Genomic DNA, 25,248 nt, shown 5'->3' on the forward strand with positions numbered 1-25,248 from the left:
AGCCATCCTGGACAGGGGTCAGCACATTTTGGATTGTTCCTATTTTCACAGGAAGATATTCCTTCTCTTTGGAGCAATGGCTACCACTGTTGTCGTGCTGTTTTCCTATTGTCCAAATATCTTGCCTTCAGCAATTTCGGAACAAGTGAGTGGCTATTATAGTAACTTTCCCTTTCTTTTTGATCATCTCAATGCACACCTCAGTGAAGTTTGCCCCTCCTCTTACCAATACACATTTCTATAAGAGCTACTTGTCAATGAGCTGTGTCCAGTTTTTCTTCCTCCAGAAATGAGGTAGGGATGTCAGAACAGTGTGACAGAGTATTATATCCTAAAATACCTGGCTTGCCCTATAGCCTTATTTCCAGTTCAATTTTTCTGTCTACTGATCTAGAATTTTAATGTTTTAAAAGGGAATCAAGTGATAATCCATTTAAAAAATACTTTGCCTTGTCCATGAGTTACTTTTTAAAATTTTATAAGCTACTTCATGAATTACTAAAAAGTTTTAAAAATGGATAGTAATGAGCTCAGTTTAGTCTCCATGCCAACGCCTGATATGTACTTTTCTTTGTATTGTAGAAAATGTCATGACTTAAAAAGTCCTTTTACCTGCTTGCAAGAGAGTAATTTCATTTTTTTTCCATTCAAGTCAGCCAAATTGTCAACAACTTTTATTGACTGCTCACTTTATAACAGCTTAGAGCAGAGGTACCTAGGGTGTTACTGAATTAATGGAAAAGTCCTTGCAATTACAGGATTTACATTAAAGTTTATTGAACATATACAGGTTTGCTAATTTCCAAACTAAGTGAGAAGGAAATAAAAAAATAGTTACCATCTGCTTCTTTTAGTTGAAGGAGGAGAAAGAACCAAAGAATTGCTTGATTATAACATTTGAAGATCATGAGGTGATCATAAAAAGGCTTTGATTTAGCCAGTGCACAGACTTGTTTAAGGAGAAATGAAAGAATTTTTTTTAAAAAAAAAGATTTGTTTTTAAAAGTAGACCTTATTAAAAAGTCTTTTATTAAGTCTACTTCTGGGCGTATTTTGGAAGTTCTGTATAAGGGAGCCTTCCCACAACCCACTGGCGTCTGGGAAAGCAAGAGAGCTGAAGGGAGAGGCATGGTATTCTTTTCAGACAAAGGAAAAGCTGAAAACACATCAGCTGACACAGTGTGTGCCTAAATATTAATATTGGTTATGAGGGAAATAAAAAATATTTGTATATTCTGAGCTAAATGAAGTCATAGTTTTCTCATGAAAGGACATCTATCTGATGGGCTTCCGCGTGTAGGTATGTATCGTGACACACTACGCGAAGAATGTGGGCTCTCCTTCCCATGTTAATTTTCTCGTAGAACCTTTTATGGAAGAAGTTTCTGAAACTGGATCTCCGTGGACTAACTTTGGGGTGTAAACACCTAAAATTTTGCTTCTACTGGTGCTTCCTTGGGTCAGTGTGGGATGAATGGTTCTTTCCCTATCAATTGTCCATTTTCCTTATTTTTCCTTTATTTTTCCAAATTTTCCTCCCTTTAAAAAAATCTGTAAACTTTAACCCACAAACCACTGCTCATCTCTGTTACATACGCCTTAATTTGGAGTCTAAGAGGTTCCATCCAATATGAAAGAAGCATTGAATATTCTTTTATTCTGGATATTTCCTTTTCTTCTAAATCATTTTTGTTTTCTTTGCAGTCAATTTTTTATTGGGAAGAAACATAAGAAATAGCTGATACTTAACTTATAAAAATGGCTATTTCATATGGCTTAACCTAATACACTAATATTATTAAAGTGTCATTACAGTTACCGAGATACTTAATTCACCAAAAGAAGCTTAGCCACTTCAAGAATGTGGCTTAATACTTTTATAAATAGACTGGATGGTTGGCAGGAGAGCTCACTTATGCTTATAAGTGATACCAAGTTGGCTGAGATTGACAGTATCACGCAGGACCAGACAAGAATGCAAAATGATGCAATCAGTTTAACAGAGTAATGTGCACTTGATAAAATGAATTGCAGTTAGGGTGCATGCAAGGTTTTGTTTGTAAAATGGAATAATTAATTTGAAAAATATAACAGGAATAGAAGCACTTCATGGACCAGGCCACATGCAGAGGAGTTTTAAAGTCACAGCCAATCACAGATTCAGACACTGCCGAATCTGCCCAAATGGCATCCGTTCTGACTGACCATCTGGACTTCATCATGTAAATTTGGCTGTCACATGGAATGACTGTTGGCCCCAGATCAGTGATTCCACTCCACCCTGGTCTATGAATTTCAGGCATTAAGACGTAGTACTATTATCTTGAATAACATAAGATTATTCTCCCTGCAACCCATTCAAACTCTGCTCATTTTTCAAGTCCCAGTTAAAGGTCAAAGAAGTCCAGAAAATCTGTCTCCTCTTATTTCTATCAGTCATTGACTATATCAGCTTAATACAAGATCAAACAAACATTTCTGGCTGAAGACAACACAATCCTCTTTGCATATTAGCCTTGGCTTTGCAGTTCCTAAGTTCCTTGAGGACAGACTGAGGATTGTATCTGTTTTGCACTTCTGTCTAATATGTAGTCAATGAAAACGTTAGAAGGCTTCTTCCAGCAGGGCTTAATACAGTTAATGACCGCAGTAATAAAAACAGCAAAATGTTGATTGCAGAACATGAAAGATTGAGAAATTTCTGTGGTGGTAGATGAATATGACTCTTACTGATTCTTGAACCAGATTTCGCCATCAAGAAACAGAATGTATATTTACTTTTCATCTCAATCTTATTCCAAGGTGGTATCTAATATATCTATAAAATGTTATTACATATCAAATTCAAATAAGTATAAGGGCAATGTTTAGTGGGATTTCCTGTAAGATTCCTTACTCAGAGTTGGTGGTTTTATGTGTTGTAAAATACAGTTAAATGGAAATTATTTTTATTAGGCTTTTGTGTTTTGAATGTGTAGGTGATTGGTGGATGTTTTTTCATGCTGTTTTTTGATTATGTGGTTTACTAGTCTTCTGTTTTATCTATCTATACTAATGTCTCTATGAGTTAATTTAATATTTTTAGAATGATTTATCAAAGTTGGTTGTTGAAATAAAATTCACGTATGTCATTATCCTGTTTATGAATAGAATAACCCCTCAGCCACAGTCGTATACTTGTGTTTGAATTTATTATTGCTCAGTCCTGAACCAACATCCCTCCTAAGACTCTTGATTACCATCATGGTTTCCTGTGGAAAACAGAGTAACCAGATGTTGTTAAATTCTCAGGCCATGGGAAGTGTGACTGTGGCAAGTGCAAATGTGATGAAGGATGGTCCGGGGATGCTTGTCAGTACCCGACTCACTGTGACCTAACCAGGAAAAAAAGTAACCAGATGTGCAAGAATTCTCAAGATGTCATCTGCTCTAATGCAGGTAAGAGTTCTAGCCTACAAAAGTTTTTAAATGAAATAATCAAATGTGGGTTCTTAGTGGAAATATGGAGGCGTCGAGAGATGTTGAACCTCGGAGCAAGACTACTTTTGAGTGTATTTTTTAGAAATGAAATTCAGATAAATCAACAGGGAAAAAATTGTCTTCTTGCCGAGACTGGCAAGTTTGATACTCTCCAGCTGTTCCAAGTGCCTCCTTCTTCAAGCAGGATGTTCACTGGAAACAATCCGCTAACAACATTTGATATAAATTGTGAGTCATGATTTTGAATGCTGGCATAACTATTTTAAGAGGGATTGATACAAACCAACTTAATTATTTTCGGTTACAGATCAAGAGTGCTTTGAGTTGATACCTTAGCATCAAATAGAACCAAACTTTTCAAATTTGATGAAGGTTTCAATGCCCTGGATGTGAGATCCATTGAAGAATATACTGACTGCAAGATTTTTGACTAAATCATTTTGTTATCTCATAGAAGTCATTTAAAAAGATTTCTTAGAAATTTACAGAGGAGCTGTTAAAATTAATTACCAAAATCATGTAAAACAAAAACAGCTATGGTTTTGGTTTCAATGGTGTTTAGCCAGTGTTACTGTAATTAAATACTCTTGTAACAGTTGGGCCCATGGAGCCTCAAAGTCAGTTTTTTCTCAGTCCTGGTTGAACTTCACAATCCTCCTGCCCCAGAGGCTCTGATTCAGTTGCTTGGGGGTATCATATGGATGTAGTGGGCTTTACAAGTTCTCTGGGGAATTCTTACATAGATCCAAGGGTGTGAGCTATTGCTACGTATGTTGTTTTTCATTTTTCCTGCACAGAAGGTAGCCATGCTGTATGTGCTCTTTGGAACTCTGTTTTTGCTACTCAACTGCACCTCCTGGGATTCACTTCATATTAGTACATGAAAATGTTTCTCATTCTTTTTTTCAGATACTTCACACTCAGTTCTGGGCAGGTGACATAGTGTATTCTGTCAGTCTCCTATTCTTGGGCATTTAGGCAGTTTCCAATATTTTGGGATTATAAAAAATGCACAGAATGAACTGGTGCATATGTATTTTCATATTTTTGGAGGTGTATCTTTAGGATAAATCATTAGAAGTGAGATTGTGGGGCCAAGAGATAAATTCACACTCAGTGTTACATTTAGTCTTTTTTTTTCTGTCTCTCTTATTCTCCTCTCGATTTCTAAGCCTTTCGCGTTTACTTTGGGCATCTCGTGCTCACATGGCTTTCTTTTAATGCCTACTTCTACCAGCCTAGTTCAGGACCACTGCCCCCAAACTGCATCAGTCTCTGAGTTCTCTGTACCAACTTTCCTCCTCAGACCTCCTCTGTACCAACTTTTCACACCTCAGTGTGGTTTATAGGAAGCAGCTTGGGGCAGAAAGGGAAGCAGAGATGTATGGAGGGGACATAAGACTGAAGGGCAGAGGGAGAATGGAGATGGAGCTGGGGACTGAAGGAGTTTCAAAAGCTGACTCTGTAGGGGTGCAGAAGGGCAAGGCACAGTCTGCAGAGCAAACCGAGGCCCCAGCACCACTGCCTCAGGCATATAGGCTGGTGTTCAAGACAGGGAGTCATCCTAGAAAGAGACAGCTATATTAAGCAGAATGAAAAGTCAGAGCTAAAATAATCTAGCTAAAGTAGAAGACCAATCCTCGAGACTGAGTTAACTGGCAACCAAGAAAGAGCTGCAGGATGACACAGCACGAACACCCAAGTCTGGCACTTTTGCCTGGGTTCCATATGCCATGTCTTGGAGCCTCTGTTGCAAATTCTACTCGATGAGTAAGACAGGAAGTCTCTGAACTGTTGTAAACTTTGCGCCTCACCCAGGAGCGGTTCAGATGGGTGGACTGGAGTGAGCTCGCCTGTGGGGGACATCAGAGAGAAGTTGTCTCATTCAGAGACAGAGGCTGTTCCTGCAAACAGCGGCTGCATGCACAGTCCTGACTGTGCGACCTTCGCTCCCTCGCCGTGATGGGCTCCTGGTTTTCTCACAGACAAAGTCTAAAATCCTCGAGCAGTGTCCTAGGGCCTGGTCTCCAGCATTCCCTTTTCTCCAATCTCAAGCCAGACTCTTCACTGTTCTTGAATTCTCCATCCTTGTTTCTTATCCCAGGCTTTTCCCTCAATATCACAAGTCTTCTCTCCATTTCTACTTGTTGAAATTCTATCTATACATCAAGTGCCAACTCAAGGACCTACTCCTTCACTGTGTATGTCTTCCCTCTCAGAGCCAGACTGAGGTTTATACTTTTCTATACAGCATTTGTCACAAATCTGTTGCAAGTGCCTTTGCGTCATCTGGTTTCATATATACATATAAATTACCCATCATTTAGCTCTTTCTTCCTGGTCTATGACTTAGTTTTAATTTTATTCATCTTATTATCTCCTATAGCACCTAGGACTTTGCCAGTAAAATAATAAGCAACAAGGAAATTGAATGAACAGATACGTGGATGGTTGAAAGACACCATGAATAAATGTGAAAATGAACAAGAAGGGTGATAATTAGAGAAAAAATGAGATGAGGCAATACCACGAATTGTAGCATTAGATTTGAAATGAATTTTTATACATTGAAATAGTTTTCAGGAAAAAAAAAAACCGCAAGAAAACGAAGTTTAATAAAAGCAAAATTGACACAAGTATTCTCAAGGTAGAAAAATAACAAGCTCCAATTCTGCAGAATCACCATCTATACGTGACTGAGAGAGAAAAAAACTCTTACTGATGATAGCAAATCACAAGTGACCTGGGTAACCGAATTGTGCAGAGGGTATGAAAACAGGAAATGGTGGGCTCCATAAATATAAAGTGAATCCAGAGGAAATATTTGGGAATATGACTAATATACTCGATGTCTTAAGGGGAGAAGGCAACCCAACACTTTCTGAAAGCCTACTATGCGCTAGACACGGTAGTGTTGGTAAAAGATGACTGGGTGATGTATTTATCATTTGATCTTCACAGCCACTCTATGGAGTAGACATTATTTGCAAGTAAGGACTTTGAGAGTTGGAGATAAAAGTCATGACCTCAAAAATGTTTATCCCATGGGGATTAAGACCTGAATTTGGCTACAAGTCTACCTTAATCCTAAATGCATGCACTTCCTGGAATCCACATACAGAATTGCCAATAGCCAGTGGCTCATTTCAAATATCAATATTATCTTTGGTTCCACCTCATTCTTTACCCCTCGTAATCAGTCACCAAGTCCTTTTCTTTCTCCTGAAAATATCCCCTTTGCTTTTTTCTAAACTCATGGCCATCACCCTTGTCAGCCTCTATCTTCTTTCCAGCAGACTAATGAGCTGACATTCCCTTCTGTCCTCTTGTGCCTCATTTCAGTTCATTCTTCATATAAAAACCAGAGTCATCTGGTAAAAACGGACACCTGATTACATGGTTCCCTTGCTGAAAATATTTCCATGGTTTCTCATTATTCTTGGGTTAAAGTTGGGAATCTTTAACATGACCTAGGAGATTTCCGCAAACTGCATCTTTAGGTGCCTTATTCCTTTCCTGACGCTTTCCTCATGATTTTCTGTACTCCAGCTGTCTTTTTTCCTGCTCTTATTTCCCTTTTACTGCAGGGCCTTTGCTGTTTTCTCCTGCTGGAAGTGGGCCTCTTCGCCGTCTCAGTTCTCTTAGCTCCTATTTCTGCTTGGCGTTCAGTCTCAGCTTAAGAGCTCTTCCCCAGGGGATCCGTCTTTGGCCACTGGGTCTCAGTTAAATCCCCCTACTATGCGTTCCTGCTACACTATCCACATCTCCACTTATTTTATCGCCCTGGTATTTTCTCATATAAAACTGTAAGAGGAGGATTATGCCTGAATTGATTTCCTGTTGCATTTCCAGAGTCTAGGATGATATCTGGTGGATGGCAGAGTCTCAATTAATATATGGTGACTGCCGTGATGATCAACTAAAATTTTAAAAATAAGTATTAAAAAGGAAGTTCCTCAAATGGACATTCTACTTCTCAATATCCTTTGAATGCTGTTTTAATGTCAGTGAAATGACTCTCAGGGGTTGTAGGCAAATCCTCAAATCTGGCTGAGTTATATGGTGTGTGGTAGACCAGATGACGCTGGTGTGCTTCTGTGTCACTCTGATCTGCCCCGAGGTTTTGGTGAGTTCCTAAGACTCTATGCCTAAGAAAACCCACTGTGGTCCCACTGTCACGAGGACGTGTGTATCAGTTTAACACTGTGGATATAAAATTATTAGGAACCTCTAAGTTTTTCATTTATGCATTTGATAATGACTTCCACAAACATTTATTATATAAATAATATGCTCAAATATTGTGCAAAGCATTGAATAAATAGTGGTGAGGAAGATAAGCAAGGTTACTTCTTTCACAAAGCTTAGAATTTTCTGCTTTAGTTCACTTCAGACCCAGGTGTAATCAGAAGATATTCCTTCATGCGTTGGTTGGATGGGCATGTATAAAGCAGCTCTGCTCTTGGGGAGGTCAGATTTACATTCATGAAACTATGAGCGGTCAGTCATAATAGCCCTATGCTGTAAAATATTAACTGCTGGCCTATCATAATCTCAAGAAAGAGTGTCATTATCTGCCCCATCATACCCATAGTAATACCTAATTTGAATATTAAATCAATGTGAATTGTCTATACCCATGAAAGAGATAGGTTGGAAATTCATTCATTGTAATTTATATGCATTTAACAAATAATTCTTGCTTTGTTTAAATGCTTTAGGTACATGTCACTGTGGCAGGTGTAAGTGTGACGATTCAGATGGAAATGGACTCGTTTATGGTAAATTTTGTGAGTGTGATGATAGAGAATGCATAGATGATGAAACGGAAGAAATATGTGGAGGTAAGACTATTAACTTGGCAGAAATTAATGAAAGTACTTGATGTTTTCATCTGTTTCATTGAACTTTTATCTCATAAATGTCAATTTCTGCACGAAGTTTACTCTTTTAAGTGGTACCTGTGTTTACTTGGAAAACACGTCTTATAAGGAAACCTAGACTAGGGTGTTCAGAGCTGACTCGAATTTTTGAAATGCAAAGTCAGATTGTTCCTTACAGAGAGCCGGGTCCCTGTGGCGCCAGGCCAGCTGCATGGTTCGCAAGTGGTCCTGGTTGGACTCCATCTTCCCTGCTCACCATAGATGCTTGTATTTTGCCTCTTCTCTTCCAATCTCTCCATTGCCACAGCAGAGGGAGGTCAAGATCAGTGAGAACCCCTTCAGTTTAGATAAATTCTTCTCGGCTGCTATTAAACATTTTAGCTTGGTTGCCTCTGGCCTTGCCTCTCTATTCATAAGCAACTACTCCTTTCATTTATCTCTGAAAAGATCCCATCCATGGGATCCTGTTCTTCATGCCAGATGGGTGATTTCAGGAGAGTATTTTCCCTGGAAGGATCAGGAGCAAATGGGGCCAGGAGGAACCAGAGGGCCACAATGTGTCACTAACTACAACAAACTCCTCTTGTTTACAAAAACAGATTATGGGCTTCAATTCCCGTGGTCTTCCACATACTCTTATTTTAGGGCTGCTTGGTTCTTTCTCTCTGATTTCCTTGCTGTCCAACCAACCAGGATAAAATAAACACAAAAACCTTCATTTTTCAAGCCGGTGACCTAAGCTAGACGCTGTGTAGACAGCTCCGCTAAGGGGCTCGTTCCAAAACAATTAGAACAATCAGATAAATCCACCCACAAATATTATGTATTTGTCCTCCTGATATTTTATTTCCAATGATCACAGATCAAAAAAGAGGAAGGGAACATGTGTGGAGCCAGTGTGTTCTAGTGCACACCACCAAAGCAAAGTCTACTTGCATGTGTAAATATCAACATTTAACTGAAATCAGAAGGAAATGTTTAACTCTCAACGTTTCCACTTATTATTTCCATTTGTTTGAGGCTAAAGCAATTTCATGGTGCAAAGTCTCAGACCACAGACACCTACTCCAGTAAACATCCTCTGGGGGTGACATTGACCGGGATTCTAGACTTTTCCGTGTATCATGCACGTGAAACCAGTCTGTTGAGAGGTGCTTCTACAGCCCAACAGTGAAGCAATTCAAAAGGAGATTTTCTTACTCCATCAATTGCCACAAGGCAAAGAACATTGTTTACTGTCTGGAGTGTTTATGTCCTGAGGTTATATTTTATCTCCATTATCCAGATGTGTCTTATTAGAGTACTTTCATCTGAGTTATGAAGATATCTGCTTAATTTTCCACATCTGCATGTGGGTATAGCTTTCCTTGATTTAGCGTAATAATTTTTATTCACCTCCAGCAAAATGATATTTTAGTAAAACTCTAGTTCCATACTAAATTTTATAAATATACAAAGAATTTGAATGTGGGGAATGTAGATTTATGATCATTTGTTAATATCATGGTAAGACTTACATAGGTAGCATCTTAAGTAAATTTCCTGCCATGACAGAGTAGATAAGTTTCTGAAGATTTCTGAGATTATAGAGGAAATTCTAGTATAAGAAGTTAATCTAGTCTTAAAAAACAAGACGAAACATTGTCTCATAGGAAAAGCTTTTTAGCACACAGTCATCTTGCTTTCTCCCAGTGTAATCCTCAATCTGGTATTTTATTAGTTTAAATGACTACTAAACATTGATTTAGCTGAGAATCTCTTCCACTTTGTGAAACACAACAACTTGTGGGATCCAGTTGACTGAAAAGATAAATATTTCCTCTGGTTTAAGAAATGGTTCAGTCATTAATAACATGCATCCAAGTAAATAGGCACCATTGGCTTCTCAATGGTTGATTTCAAGTGAAATACTTCAAGAAATGCCCTTAGAGTAAATGCTTCTATACATTTGAGTTTGATGCTCATGTTTGAGATTGGAACATAATAGACTCACAATCTTTCATGCCATTTCTTTAAAATTCTGTCATTTTTATCAGCTCCCTGGCTAGGGCAAGTTAGAGGATACCTTGGCTGGCTTTATGTGGCTTTACATAATTAATTATGCAATTATGTAGGTATAGGCACACCTGTGATGTTTTGGGGACAAACTGTATAATTTGATGATGTTAAGCAAGGACCATGGACCAGGTAAATGTTTTCAAAAGGCAAAAATGATCACAAAGAGATAGAAAGTTAATTCTGCTTTGAAAAGTTCCTTTTTTTTTTCCCCTCACGGTATAAAATTCATTTTGGGTAAAGGCCACGGAAAGTGTTACTGTGGAAACTGTTACTGCCAGGCTGGTTGGCATGGAGATAAATGTGAATTCCAGTGCGACATCACCCCCTGGGAGAGCAAGAGAAGATGCACATCTCCAGATGGCAAAGTCTGCAGCAACAGAGGTGTGTCCTTCATCCTTGTTACTACCTAACTGGGGAGAAGCAAAGCTCTTGTTAACCTGCCTTTTCTCTGTGTCCTCTTCCGTGTGGGAGGAAGTCTTCTTTCACAGTGTTTGACTTGGATGTAAATCAACATTTACAATACCAACAAGCTTCTCTTTCTTATTTTTTTTTTTAATTGGGCAGAAGGATAAGAAAGTTGCTGTCATACTTTCAGCTTTGCTGAACCAATAGTTAACACAGGGACTGTGATTTCTCTGGCAGCCATCCAGAAATGGCATAGTGCAGCAAAAAGGCAATTCTTGTAGATACTTCTGTTAAATGTCTCGACTAACAGAACCGTTGACAGCATGAGCATCTGATTATCCAGAGAGAATTCAGAAGACTCTCTTGTCTTAATTATGGGTAAAGTGAAGGCTTGGTTGCAATACAGAGTTGATATGGAGTCATTTAACTTTTACAGGCAATGATAAAAATATGATATTGGACACGATATAGCCATATGAAATTGAGACAGACCCTAGGCATAAATTTCAAAAAATATATTAGTATTGCTAACATATACTTTAAAGTGAGTTAGCTAAGTGTTGACATCAAATCAAATAGTTTGAAACACTTTTCAAAAAATCTTTGAAAATACTTGTTCTTTTTCCCTTTGTCAGCTGTGCTGGTAGATAAAAAGGCCATGCTGGAATTTTCTGACTACTTGATGTTATCAATAAATGGCCATATTTCCTTCTATAAAATCATAAAAATCTAGAAAGCTGGAAAATATTTTTTTATTTCTATAAATGAATGGTACATTTTAATAGATAATGCTTACATGGAAAGCCTTAACACTCAACCAATTTTATCTTTTTAAAAAATTGCCATAGAAGACTAAAATGTGCCGGATTTTCTGTACATATAGAAAACAAAGCAAAAGGCCTGAAATTGGGGGAAAAATTATAAAGAAAATTCCTCTCTTTAAATTATGCAGAATAGATCTGACTCTACATCACACTAATTCACTTTTATTTTCCTTTGGTAGATAAGGACATGTTTCTGCTAAGTCCTTTTTATTTAATAGGGCCAGTGGTCACCATGATGCTGTCAGGCTATGCAGTGGGAGCTGTTCGTGTGGGAAATAAGCATTCAGGTGTTTACATGAGAGAGGAAAAAGTGAAACTGGGCTGGGGATGGAGCTTGGTTCTGCAGCCCCCAGGGTTACATGGGCTGTGAGAGGCGGATCTCCTTCAGAAATACAGCCTACTTGCCACCTTTCCGAGGTCCCATCCCCTGCCTCCCCTCTTCTTTTCAGTCTATTTTTATTTATTTATTTTTAAAAAATGATCACCTGTCTGCCCCCCTGATGTGTATTTTCTTCTCATTTAATACAAAAATTGAATCATACTAGTCATACTAATTTGTAATTTGGTTTTTTTCATTTAATCATTATTTTGGCTATCTTTCCATGTTCACAGAACAAAAACCTAATGATTACTTCTAAGCTATGCATTATTGCACAAATTCCCCATTAATGGACATTTAGGTCACTAGTGGTTTTCAATAACATGAGTAACACTGTATTTAATATTCCTGTACATGTACTTCTGTGTATGTTTCCTTTCCTTTAGATACGTGAATTGAAGTGAGCTGTTACATTATATACAACCCACATTTAAAAAATACATATTGTGAAATTGTCACCCAGAAAGTTGTGTATTTTGTATTCCATATCCTCACCCACTATTGATCCTAACAATCTTTTTTTATTTCTGTCAATCTGACATCCAAAATAATTCTAACTCGTGATTGTTAAATTCCAACTCACTATTGTTTATTATCACCTTTAACAATGGTAGGTTGAGTGGTAAATATTTTCATGTTTTCCACTCAACAGTACTTCTCTCTACAAAATTTCCAATTGGTGTTCTTTCCTTTGTCTATTCTGTTGTAGGTGTATTTGCCCTTTGGATATTAATTCATAAGGATTGTTGATATGTTTGTGAAAATAGCTCTTTTTACATACATGAGACTACTTGTTTCAGCTGTTTTAATCTTTTAGTTGGTGTCTTGCCCCCAACCACAATTTTAGATTTTTGTATGGTTAAATCTTTTCTTTTTTTTTTTCTTTAAATAATTTTCATTGAGGATTTTGAATAAAATAAATTTATTTTATATTTTATGGTTTTACTTTTATCTCCTTAAATCTTTAATCTGGCTGGAATTTACTTTGATGCAAGAGGTAAGAAAGGGATTTAACTTTGTTTTTTTCCCCTCAAATTATTAGCTGGTTGCCCTAAAGATGATTGCTGGTAATTCACACAAAGTTAATATGATTTGCAACTGAGTAATTCTCCTATGCAAATCTCCAACCAACCAAAACTGTATCTCTCTGCCTAATCACCAACATCCTCTGTAACTTGAGCTCATCTGCTCCAGCAAACCTGACTTCTTAGTCTTCCCGACCATGCACCTTCTGCTCCGATGAGTCAGGACTACTCAGGATCCACATCCATCCTCACTCGCCTTTGCCTGTTCTTGCTTTCTTGACTTTTCTAGAGTTGTCCCACCTCCACACCTCCTAGAACATTTCCCCTTCTCTCTGCTGATCCAGACCATCTACCTTAATTACTCCAGCCCACCCTGAGTCCCCCTTTCCTAAACTCTTACAATATGTCCTAGTTTACAAAACCTTAGTATTCATACTTTGTTTGCTGATTTTTCTTTCGTTGGCTTTTATTTTGTTGTTGTTGTTGTTGTTCAAGTAAATTGTAAGCTTTTTGAGAGCAAGGATTATACCTTATGCTAATTGCTTCGGTATTATCTTTTGGTCAACACAGCACAGGGCTAATGACACATCCTTCAATCACAAGGAAGTATAGACATAGATAATAACTTGTGTTTACTAAAGAATCTCTAGTGTGAACTTTAGATGGTGTTTTCCTCAATACAATATTTTTCCTGACTATGTGTATTTGCCAAATATAAAGTAAGCAACAGAAAAAAGAGTAATATTTAAGATGCTTCTTCCCTTCATGATTTTTCTTCATTAAACTCATGTGAAATTATTTTTCCCATCTAGGGATTTGTGTGTGTGGTGAATGTTCCTGCCACGATGTTGACCCGACTGGAGACTGGGGAGATATTCACGGGGACACCTGTGAGTGTGACGAAAGGGACTGCAGGGCTGTCTATGACAGATACTCTGACGACTTCTGTTCTGGTAAGTGCTCTCCAAATTCCTGTTTTTAAATTTAAAAATATTTGTTTCTCTGTTTTCAAGATTCATCTTGATTCTCAGAGAACCCGTAAGAGAACTGAATGTGTGGTCCAAAGCATTTGATATTCACAGGGCTCCTAATAATGACTTGAGAAACTTTTGGAGACTTCCCACATTGGGCGAAGACTCGAGATGAAAATGCCCCCACGCTTTTAAAAGTAGCCTATTTTCTCACCAAGGAGAACCATTACATTTAGGTATCTAACACTCAGCCGTGAGAATCCAGAGCTAGCAGACCTGACAGTGAACAGGAGAGGTTCCGTTATGACAGCCATATTAATATATTACAGAACTTAGGACAGTATACCCTTTCACATGGATATTTTATTGCATTGATTCTTTGATATAATTTATATACTAAAATGGGTCTGCAATTCAGTTTACAATTGAATATCAATTAATAGATTCAAAAATGCTATTCCATAATTCTTTATGGAGTAGATACTATCGGTCAGGGTCTGGACTGTGTCTGGGCTACGGTTCCAGCAGTGAGGGAGACAAACATGATTCTTGACATTAGAGAGCATGTAATTTAAAAGAAAAGGGGAAAAAAATACATCCTATATCCTTCCAGAATTTCTAATAGTGCAAAGAAAAAAAATTCAGATTTATCCAAGAAAGTGTCATTTAGTAAAAATACAGTAATAGACGTTCAGTCTGGTTGTACTGGACAATCCAGAAGGCAGAGACACGGGCGTGTTCATGTCTTTACACTTGACTGCTTGGTTGGTATAAGCAGATAAGAAACTCCGCTGGTCTCTGGAAAGCTTGCCAGCAAAGAGCCGCCTTATTTACTTATGGTTATGCAACTGCAAAGACATCCCTGGCCCGGCTGCGGGGAGCCTGCTGCTAAAACTTCCCATCGCAGAAGAGTTCCTCTCTTCTGATTATCCCTTGTGCTCCAGAGAATTTCCTAAACATTTTGTGAGCGCTGTTCTCTGGAGGGGATGCCCTGTGCAGGTTTTGCTGCTGTTCGTTCTGTGCGAGTGTTTTTATTATCCCCATTACCAACACCATGGGCATAAAACAGCTCACAACTGCCACACGACTTCCATGTGCTGGCCACTGTGCTCAGCCTTTTCCAGACTTGTATTTGTGCCTCGTGAAAGTCTCCGAGGTAAGGAACATGTTTATTCTCATTTTACATTTGGGGAACTGAGTTTCAGGGAAATTTCATAACCTGCTGAAGACTCCACCACTAAGAGAGAGAATTGGAATGCTAACAAGGTCTCTGAATCTGAAGAAATCTAACAGTTCTTTCTTTACTGAATGAATCTTTGTTTAAACGTCAGTGTAATATAGCATTTATTGAGAGCTAATTATGCTAGAGGCAATGTGTGAGATAGTAGGGCATAAAGTATAAAATGGCTTAGGCTCTGCCCTCAAGAAATTTACTGTTTAGCCAAGAAAACTGCCGGATAAACATATAATTTCAATATACTGTGGGAGAGTGTAGGCTTTTATGGGAGCTTGGCATATTCCGTCATATGTTTGCTTATACCGGGGACCTAGCAGTGAACACAATAGCCAAAATCCCTCATGGAGTTTACATCCTGGTGGGGGTGGAGAGGCAACCAATGAACCAACAAACAGAATTTGTAGTCGGTAAGTGCTACATATTTTCACAGCCATCGTGCTACAGACTAAAGCCGGCAGGGAGGGGGTTGAGATTGTTGGGGTATCGGCTTGTCTGACATTTTAATTAGGGCGGGAGGCTCTTCCCAGAGATGGTGATGTAAGGCTCATGTGTCATCACAGGATGCTTTTGGATCACTACGCACGGCCAGTTCTGCTCTAAGGGTACCTGGCTTTCAGGTCAAGAGGGGTGAGATGGGCATCCAGGTTCAAAGAAATTAAGTAACTTGACAGCGTTCACACTGCGCTTAAGTGTCACGTGAAAACACAGACTGCCTAAGTACTCATATAATTCAATCTCCAAGTGATGCAAATAAAGTTCTTCAATTTTACCTTATTTTGGTAAGGAGGAACTGTCCTTTGGATGCTCTGAATTCTTATAAAACTCAGCTTCACTGAACATCATTGTGATCTTTGGCAGACATCCATCTCTGGAGGACGTCTTCACTGTTACTAAACCTGTAGAATTCTGTACACTATACTTAGTGAATTATTAGTCTTCACAATTTTCCTAGTTGCCAGTGTAAGGTGCACCATGGGAAGGGAGCCATGCAGGTGATTACTGAGTATGTTAATGCCTTAGTGATAGGAGACGAAAGTCCCCAACTACGTAGATATTCTCTGGTGACTTATGCCAGGCTGCTGTGTAATGAGGCTCAGATGAAATGCAGCTTTATTTTTAGCTCCCACTCTTGTCATGCTGAGTGTTGATCTTATTTAGGTCCAAGGGAAATCTCCCATTGGACTGTAGTTGGATAGTAGTTGGCTTGTTTAATTGACCTTCTCATTTCATTACTTCATTCCCACGCTGTCCGTTCATCTATTCAATAATGTACTTAAATGTAAATATTTTATGCCTACTGCATCATGGGTACAGGGCATGGGATACAAAATTTAAAACATGATCCCTGCTCCCAAATAAGTCAGTTGTATTTATTTATTCTTTCATTCCTGTCAACATTCCAAATGAACAACATTTAGGAATGTTGACTTGTGTGTGCAGGAACTCATCCATACAGAAACACGACTCGTACACCCCCAAAGATACACACACACACACGCTCAAAGATGATACTGTTGCAAAATTTGTGTGTGACAAAAATGACAAGGACATGACTGGCTATCCTGAAGTGTACCACCTGCTCTGTTACTTCAGTTTTATGAGCTGCTCCTCAGAATCTACTTTCTGATTCTGAAAGAACTCTGTTATTCCTGATGGCTGCTTACCACTCTGGTCTATTTCCCCAAATCCCTTAATTGGAAAAGTAATGCTGCAGTGTGACTTTGAACTCTTTCAGCTTGTTCTTGCCTGTCGAGATGATGAAAAGGTAAGATTAGTCCTGGCTTAGAGTTCCCTTAGTTTGGAAAATGGAATCATTCTATAGAACCATATAATGTCGGGGAATTTGTCATAGTGGATTACCAAAGCATTAAGAAAGGAAACCGAAAGAAATGGTTACGTATATTCAGTTTGCATTGTCTTGAAAGGGAAACTAATATCTCAAATGACATTTTTTAAAAAAATTAGTTAGGTCTAATTTATCCCCCTGAACTTCTTTTCTGTTGATGGTCTTCATGTTACTTTGTAAGAAGCTCATTGTTAAATATCCAGTTCCAAACCAGCACTGAAGCATTACCCTTCTGATCGGTGTAGTGAAATTTGCTTCCTCTGGTTCTCTCATTTTAAAGATAAAGTGAGAAACATGAGTCGGTGGCATGATTAGATAGAGACTCAGATCTTCTAATTTCTTCACTTACACTTTTTTCACTATTTGTTTATAAAAGACTCTGACATAGTATGCTGTGGCAGTCTAAAGGATTTTCATGCTAAGTAGATCTTATCATTTCTAAACTCTGCTTTATAAATCAAAAGCCAAGCGTTTTCATCTTCATTTTATCCCTATAAAATGATTCCCTTTCTCTCTCTTTGGCATAACTTTTATGCTGGAATTGAGAAGCTAGTACCCCCAGAAGAGAAATTGCAGTTTCATTTTTTGATTTTCTGTCTATTCTGAGAGGCTAAATACTTGCTTCAGAATCTGATGTCAACACCTTGCGTTTCTAACTGATTTCCTAACTCTACCAATGAAATATCATAAAGGATTTTATAGAAAAAGGTACGGTTTCATTTAAAGTGAGATCCATGGCATATTTTTGACAGCATGGGGCTTGGAGTTATTGGAAGATGTAGAATATAATTTTTATGACTGTGAAAGCAGAAGTTATGTTCATGTGTTCATTTGTCAGATTAAGCTTGGGATCAACGCTTAGGTCAGGCAATGCCACCCACTGTCGACGCTATTTTTCATCATGTTAGACTAGAGTTATTTAAACCTTTCTCTATTACTTTTACATTTGCTTCCTCTGTGATCTTCATTGGGGTATTTGATTTAGGCGTTCCACTGTCCCAAAACAATGAAACTTTCGGGAAAAAATCCCGTTCCATATGCCACTATTTCATCATTTAAACTGGTTGCCGTGTCTTCACCGACTCTCAGGAATTTCTTTTGTTATGAATGGTTTACTTAAGTCATTCATACTTTCATAACACTTCTTTTCTTGACTTGAACTTGTGTCACTGAGGTTGGATGGCAAAGTGTGGCAGACACATCTGTGGATGATTTGAGGAGCAGGGGCCATCCTCAACTAGACAACGTTCTCCCACTTTAATACTTTTCCATTGGGAGGCAAAGCCTTTCATCCCAAGCTAATCACAGCAATGAGACTATCCCATCAGTTTATTCCAGTGTCTACACAATCGACTGCAGCTGGGTGACTGAGAGGGCCTTCTGTTGAGACGAGGCAAGACCTGGGGTACAAGGCTGAGGCAGAAGCACAGAAGCTTAGAGATCACCACGCACGTGGCAGGAGGGAGGACATGTTTTATATCTTCTTCCCACCTTTCCCTGGAGTTGACAGTGTGTGGAGGTGATGCATAAATTTATAGAAGTCCTTGAGAACGTTTGTGATACGGCATTAAATGCCCAGGAAATAGAGGCAAAGACCTTACAGGCCCCGTTTTCCCCTGGAGTTTGTGGAAGAGCACAGAAATAGCAAAGGGACAGAGAAATGAGGCTGCATAACATTAGGGAGGAAGCAGAGAGATGAAAGGCTGGGTGAGGAAAACAGAACAGCAAGAAAACAGCCAGTGACTATGAGGGCAGGAAGGTCAAAGACTTTTAGAGATTTCCCGTAGGTCCAGAGCACCTGCACGGTTCTCAAAATTTGTTAAAGCACCCACCATTAATCTGACTTCTTCGGATACTAGCTAAACCAGGTTTTAATTCTAAAAATCTCTATTGGTAGCTTCTGATCATCTTCAAGGATTTGTTTTATGCCGCCACAGTCTTTGTTTTATTGTTGACATACGAGTGAACCTCAGATAGGAAGTAATGACAGCTCTCAGACCAGCTGTCAAACTTGAGGACCTTCTCCCTCTCGTCCCGTCTCCCTCCACACAGGCTCCTGCTTTATTCCCTGTGCCTGGGGATCTGGACCCTCACTGCCTGTGAATCCCAGGCACCTGCAGGAGCAGGTGGCATCCCCCGGGGGAGTTAGGGATTTCCTGGCTTCCTCGCCTACTCAATGTTTTATTTTAACTTTCACAGCTCTTTTCAGCTTTCAAGAGTAAAGCCTTTTCCCCTTCAATCTAACTCTGTTTTTCAGTTTTATTGTTGAAGTGTCACCTTAGTCTTCTGCAAATGGCAGCATGTTCTGTACTTTGTCCGGCATCCTCGTGGCAGATCTGCCTGCCCTTGAACCTCTTGTCCCCAAGAATTTCAAAGCTGCTGCTCCCATAAAACAGCAGGATTGATTGTACTTTAAACGTTAAAGATTTTGCTTTAAAAACTTGTTTAACTATGCATCTGCAATATAGCTCTGTTTGCAAATTTTTCTGTAATTTACATGAGGATTGGGAAGATGGTTAGGAATTTCTTCAGCCAGGATAAATGGCAAAAAGCATGGAACCCAATAATCTCTGAGACAGAATTGCTAGAAAGTTAAAGTATTATAATAAAAATTCTCATATTTGGAGGTCCAAATGATCATAGTCACATGTCATACATATTTATTAGCAATCAACTTTTCCTTTAAAATGATGAGCTCTAAGGCAAAGTATTAATATTAACAGCAATTTGTTGTGTAGACTCTGTTACATAATGATTGCTCACTACATGCTTGTTGAGTTGAATTTGGTGTTAAATGAGAGATTTGGATTCAGTGATCTCTAATGGCTCATTCTACTTTGACCTATGATTTTATGATTTGTTCCACAAAGAGCCAGGTTTATAGCTGGTGAAACACTTCCTGATACGTTATGTGAATCGTCCAATTCTTCACAAACTCAAAAGGTGGACATCTGCCCACGAACCTCACAGAATACTGACAGAACAGGCTGGTCTTCACTGGAGGCCAATTTCCATACTGTGTGATATACATTAACATCAGATCCCAAAGACAGAATTGCATGGATTTTCATCCATTAATATTATATTCGGTTTATTACAGAAAATAGAATTCTACTTCCTTTAAAATCCTTCATACATGTTTTCAGAATTTATAGAAATCTGCTTTATTTTGCATCTGTAACGATGGGAATCTGGATGGTTATTAAGAGTTAGTAAAAGATCAGCTAAGTTATCCTGATTTCATTTCTATTCTTATGTAGTTATATATGTGGGCTCAAATGAATGAAAATAGTGGTAGCTCACTTTTATGCAGCATTTTAAGACATATTATGTACTTTCTGGTAAATATGGATGGATAATATATCTTATCCTGTTTTAAAATGAAGAAACTAAGCCTCAAAGAGGTTGTCATTTGACTAGCCCTACTCTGTAGGGATCAGGGTCAGGATTTGAACCCACTTAGTTAATTGATCGCGGGGTCTATTTTTTTGCTGTAGCACATCACAACTCATCACGGTTCTTTACAAGATTACGTCCACGTGTAAAGAAATTTAATTTCTTCCCTGACCTCCTTTGTGCGTATGAAATAAGTCTTCAAGCATTGTGAACTCCACACAGGTTACTGGTTTTAAGCTAAGGGTCTGTCTGTAGGCTGAACAAGTAGTGTGTGGTAAAAAGGTAATGAAAATGAAGTGCGGGGGACTCTAGAAGCGAAGACCCTGTTTCTAAAACAAATTGTTTTCCATTTCCCATGGCTCTCCTCCGCCTAAATTAATTGCCAAATCCATCAAGGCCTCCATTTGGGCCCCAGCAGACCAATACAGTCACATGCACTTGCATTCTGATCGACTCAAATTTCTGGCCCTGTGACCCTGTTTATCCGATCTGGGTTGTTGCTTTTCTTTAACCTTCATGATCAATCAGTGTAGACCAGGTACTGAGGGGAGCGTATAGTTCAGCGGTAAAGCACGTGCTTAGCGTGTACGAGGTCCTACCCCCGGTATCTTCTCTAAAAAAGAATAAATAAACCTAATTACCTCCCCCCTCAAAAAATGACCTATAGAGCTGACATTTAAGAACACTGAGAAAAATGGGCTTTTGCCTTAATGTTTTATGTTGTGTGAATTGAAATCTTGACTCGTTTGTGACATCCATGGTTGAAATGAACACTGATTCTGACCTCCGTATGTTTTTCTCTCACATACATGTATATATATGTGTATATTGCATATATATACGTATAATAACGTGTATATTCTCACTCTCATTGTGAAGGTCACGGGCAGTGTAACTGTGGAAGGTGTGACTGCAGAGCGGGCTGGTCCGGGAAGAAGTGTGAGCACCCGCGTTCCTGCGCGCTGTCGGCCGAGGAGAGCGCCCGGAGGTGCCAGGGGAGCTCCGCGCTGCCTTGCTCGGGGCGGGGTAAGCGAGGGCCTCGGCCCGGCCCCCCCTTCTCACCCTGGGAGTGGGATGAGTTCAGTTCGCCTCTATCTTATTGAAAAGGTAGCTGAGATCCCTGAATAAGGGAAAAATCCGTCTTTTCAGAGCTAACAGTGACTCCAGTATCCATGAGTGAAAGCACGTGGAGAAATACAATCTCTGTCACACACACACACTCGCTCTCTCACACGCACGCTCACCGTATCAGTCTGCATCAGCTTTGAGGTCTGTTCAATTTCCATTCAGCTCAGTTCAGTTCAATGCTACGTTAAAAAAGGGGGGAAAAAAACCAATTTAGATATTTGCTCAAAGCTTTCTGAGTAAGACCATCTAATTGTCCACTGACATTTCTGAAACTCAATAACATTCTGATGAGTTGTATCGTTGGCTTTTGAAAAAGCATCACATATAAGCAGATAGCTCAGAATAAGCTTGTCCTGTTTTAGAAGGCATGTGGCCTCAGGTGTGCGCTTGGTACCAGATCAGTACAAATTGGAGGAGAAGGAAGAATTCATCTAGAGGAAAGCTGGCTTCATTCTTTATGATTTATCGAAAAAAGAAATACAGTTTCACCTCTGACATGAAAATGGCAAAGTTAACGTGAAATATGCCTTCAGAGGAACTAGTAATTAAAGTGATTACAAATTTTGTTCATGAAAGAGGAAAAGGAGAAAGATTTCCTTTACCTAAATGTTAGATCAGAAATTTAATTTTATGTTGCATAGATTTTTTTTTGGAAAAATGAATTTTTAAATTGAAATACAATTCAAATGTTATAAAATTCACTCTTTTAAAGTGTACAGCTTAGTGGGTTTTTGTATATTCACAGAACTACCTGACCATCACCACTACCTCATTATTGTCACCACGGAAAGAAACCCCGTACCCCCTTCACAGGCTCTCTCGTTATCCTCTCCACTCAGTCCCTAGAAACCACGAATCTACTTCCTGTCTCTGTGGATTTGTCTAATCTGGACATTTCACATACATGGAATCATAAAATATGTGTTCTTTTTGTTTCTGGCTTCTTTCACTTAGCTTCATAATTTCAATGTTGTAGCATGTGTCGTTGTAACATATCTTCATTTTATGGCTGGGTGATATTTATTTATATGGATATACCATATTTGTTTATTCATTCAACTGTTGGTAAATATTTGCATTGTTTCTACTTTTGGCCATCATGAATAACATGCTGTGGATACAAGTTTTTGTACGCACGTGTGTTTTCAATTTCTCTTGGATATCTACCTATGAGTGGAATCACTGAGTCAGGTAGTAACTCTGTGTTTACCTTTCTAAGGTACCACCAGGTAGTCTATAGAGTGACTATACATTTCCTCCAGCAGTGGCTGAAGGTTCCAGGTCCTCCACATCCTCATCATTATTTCTTATCACGTGTCTTTTTCATGACTTATAGCTTCCTCTGGGCGGAAACCTCCCAAAGTGTCCAAGATTATTTGTAACAGTGTTTTCCCATACTGTGATATTCATCCCTAATGATTATAGGAGGGAGGACAGGTGATGGGTGGAAGGAATTTTTAATCTCAGAAGCATTTCTGAATTGCCCAATCTTTCGCTAATAATCCCAGACAGGAACCACTGTTCTACCGGCATTCATAAAATGTTGTGATTCTAGTGCTTAAGTAAGCTTATTAAGCTTTTAAATAGCAAAGACTAAAAATCCCTCTGACTACTATTATTTATTTATTGCTAAAAATAACAAATATATAATGGAAAACTAAGAAAAGCATATAAAATATCTATGAAATGTAGAAAGTGACTTTAGGTATATATGTATATATTTGCCAGTGGTTTTTCAGCTGTCCTGAGATTTTTTTATACAATGCTAGTGCAAGAGAATTATTTTTGGACTTTATATGTCAATTTTTAATGGACTCTGACAAACATATATTTGTCTCCTACCTTTCTAGAGGTTCACTGACTTATTAGCTATCATTTTAAAGCAACAGAGTATATTTAAAGTTAATTTTATTAAAAGAGTGTTGACAAGTATAGAATTATATTTTTTATTTTGGTTTTTGTAATTCATTCAAGGCTTTTGAAGCACTTTACAGATAAAATATGAGCTTCTCTGGTTTCCTGCAGGGAAATGAAGCTATTGATGAATAAAGTGATTTTTCCAGGGAACCATTACAAAATATAGGAATTCTGAGAATGAAGGCCGAGGATTAATGACAGGCAGTCCAGTGCTCGGACCAGTGGTCAGACACTCTTCCTTTCTCCTCGGGCTGTGTCTGCAACGCATGGGCATTGCAGGTTTCAAAGCAAATAGCCAATGTGAAAACTGCCAAAGGATTGGTTTAGCAGTTTATGAATGACACCTGCAGCTGTGGTTACATGAGTGAGGAAAGCAATTACAAGGCCCGCTGGTTCTCCAGCCAGAGCCGCAGCAGCTCGCTTGCTGGGGCCGAGGGGGAAGAACAGTTCTCCTGGTGGTACTCGGGCTCCTCGGTGTAGTCCACCTTGGGGGCCAAATGCAGGCATTTTTTCACCAGAAATTAGCTCACTTGCTTCTGCCAGTGATGACTAAGTGTGACCATGATGTCTTAAAGTTAGAGGGATAATTTAGATGCTCTCGTCAATTCCCAGCTTTAACTCCCTCATCTAGTTAAGTAACTCTCATAGAGTCAGGATGGACGTACAGCGATTCATCCTAATTTCTGCTCCTGGGGTTGGGGGGAGGAGGGAACTTTCTCAATTCTCCTGTCAGTGTTCTGCTCTAAAACTTAAAATGGTTTACGATAGTCTACACGTTAGTTTTAAACTCTTTTTGACTTAAAAATACATGTTTGGTATTATTGAGGGTCTCCTGAGTATGTGTCTGGCTTTGGCCAAAAAATGTGAGCAAAGGGATGTGTGGTGTTGGGAGTGGAGGTTTAAGAGGCTGTCAGAGATTGGTCATTCCCTCTTTTTCCCTGGCGAGGGGATTGGTAGTGTTTGAGATGGTGGCCGATGCATTAGCCTGGATCTCTGAATGAGGATGACCACCAGCAACCTTTGTGGACCCACCAAGGACCTGTAACGTGAGTGAGAAATAAACCTTTGTTGTCTTAAGCAGCTGAGATACTGGGGTTGTGTGTTACGGCCGCAGAACTCCTGACCCCTGCTCGCTTCCGCAGCTCAAGCAAAGCAGACAAACAAGCAAAAGCAACAAAAATCACACTGAAATCCAAAGGGATGGGCATAAAAACTTTGAGGTTTATAACCATGTATGTACATCTTATCAGTATCAATACTGAAATCAAAATAAGCATAAGCATCTATATATATGACGGATGATATGCTTATACTATTCTGTCAACAGCATCAACAGGTAAAATGCTAAGGACTTCAAATGTATTATCTTCTTTAATATTCCCCAAACACAATGAGGTAAGAAGGAGCATAATTATTATTCTTTTTACAGAAAAAGAAATTGGAAATTCGAACAGTTTGCCATCTTACATAGTAAGTGCCTGAGGTGCAGGTTTAATACCAACTTTTAATACAGGCCCTCCGACGTCAGAGCTGTCATTTTTGGTAGTTTACTAACATGCCAGTTTGTGAACATGTTCTTTTAGCATGCCAGTTTGCTGGACAACTCATAATGAGTATATTTTCATGTTATAAATATTCTTCTGCAAAATTATTGATTTGGCTGTATAGTATTCCATAACATGATTGTAGCAAAAAAATT

The 25,248-nt window shown here is 38.8% G+C and overlaps 1 protein-coding gene across 1 annotated transcript in view; it reads left to right on the forward strand.

Moving 5' to 3' along the window:
* Positions 1-25,248, forward strand: part of ITGBL1 (integrin subunit beta like 1) — a 161,472-nt gene that overhangs the window by 62,120 nt on the left and 74,104 nt on the right. Inside the window, exons 3-7 of the mRNA XM_074378488.1 lie at positions 3,292-3,438; positions 8,202-8,324; positions 10,662-10,802; positions 13,867-14,007; positions 21,384-21,530. Of these exons, the coding sequence (XP_074234589.1) occupies positions 3,292-3,438; positions 8,202-8,324; positions 10,662-10,802; positions 13,867-14,007; positions 21,384-21,530 (699 nt within the window). The remainder of the gene's footprint in view (positions 1-3,291; positions 3,439-8,201; positions 8,325-10,661; positions 10,803-13,866; positions 14,008-21,383; positions 21,531-25,248) is intronic.

Source organism: Camelus bactrianus, chromosome 14 (assembly GCF_048773025.1).
Source record: "Camelus bactrianus isolate YW-2024 breed Bactrian camel chromosome 14, ASM4877302v1, whole genome shotgun sequence".
Taxonomy (NCBI): Eukaryota; Metazoa; Chordata; class Mammalia; order Artiodactyla; family Camelidae; genus Camelus; species Camelus bactrianus.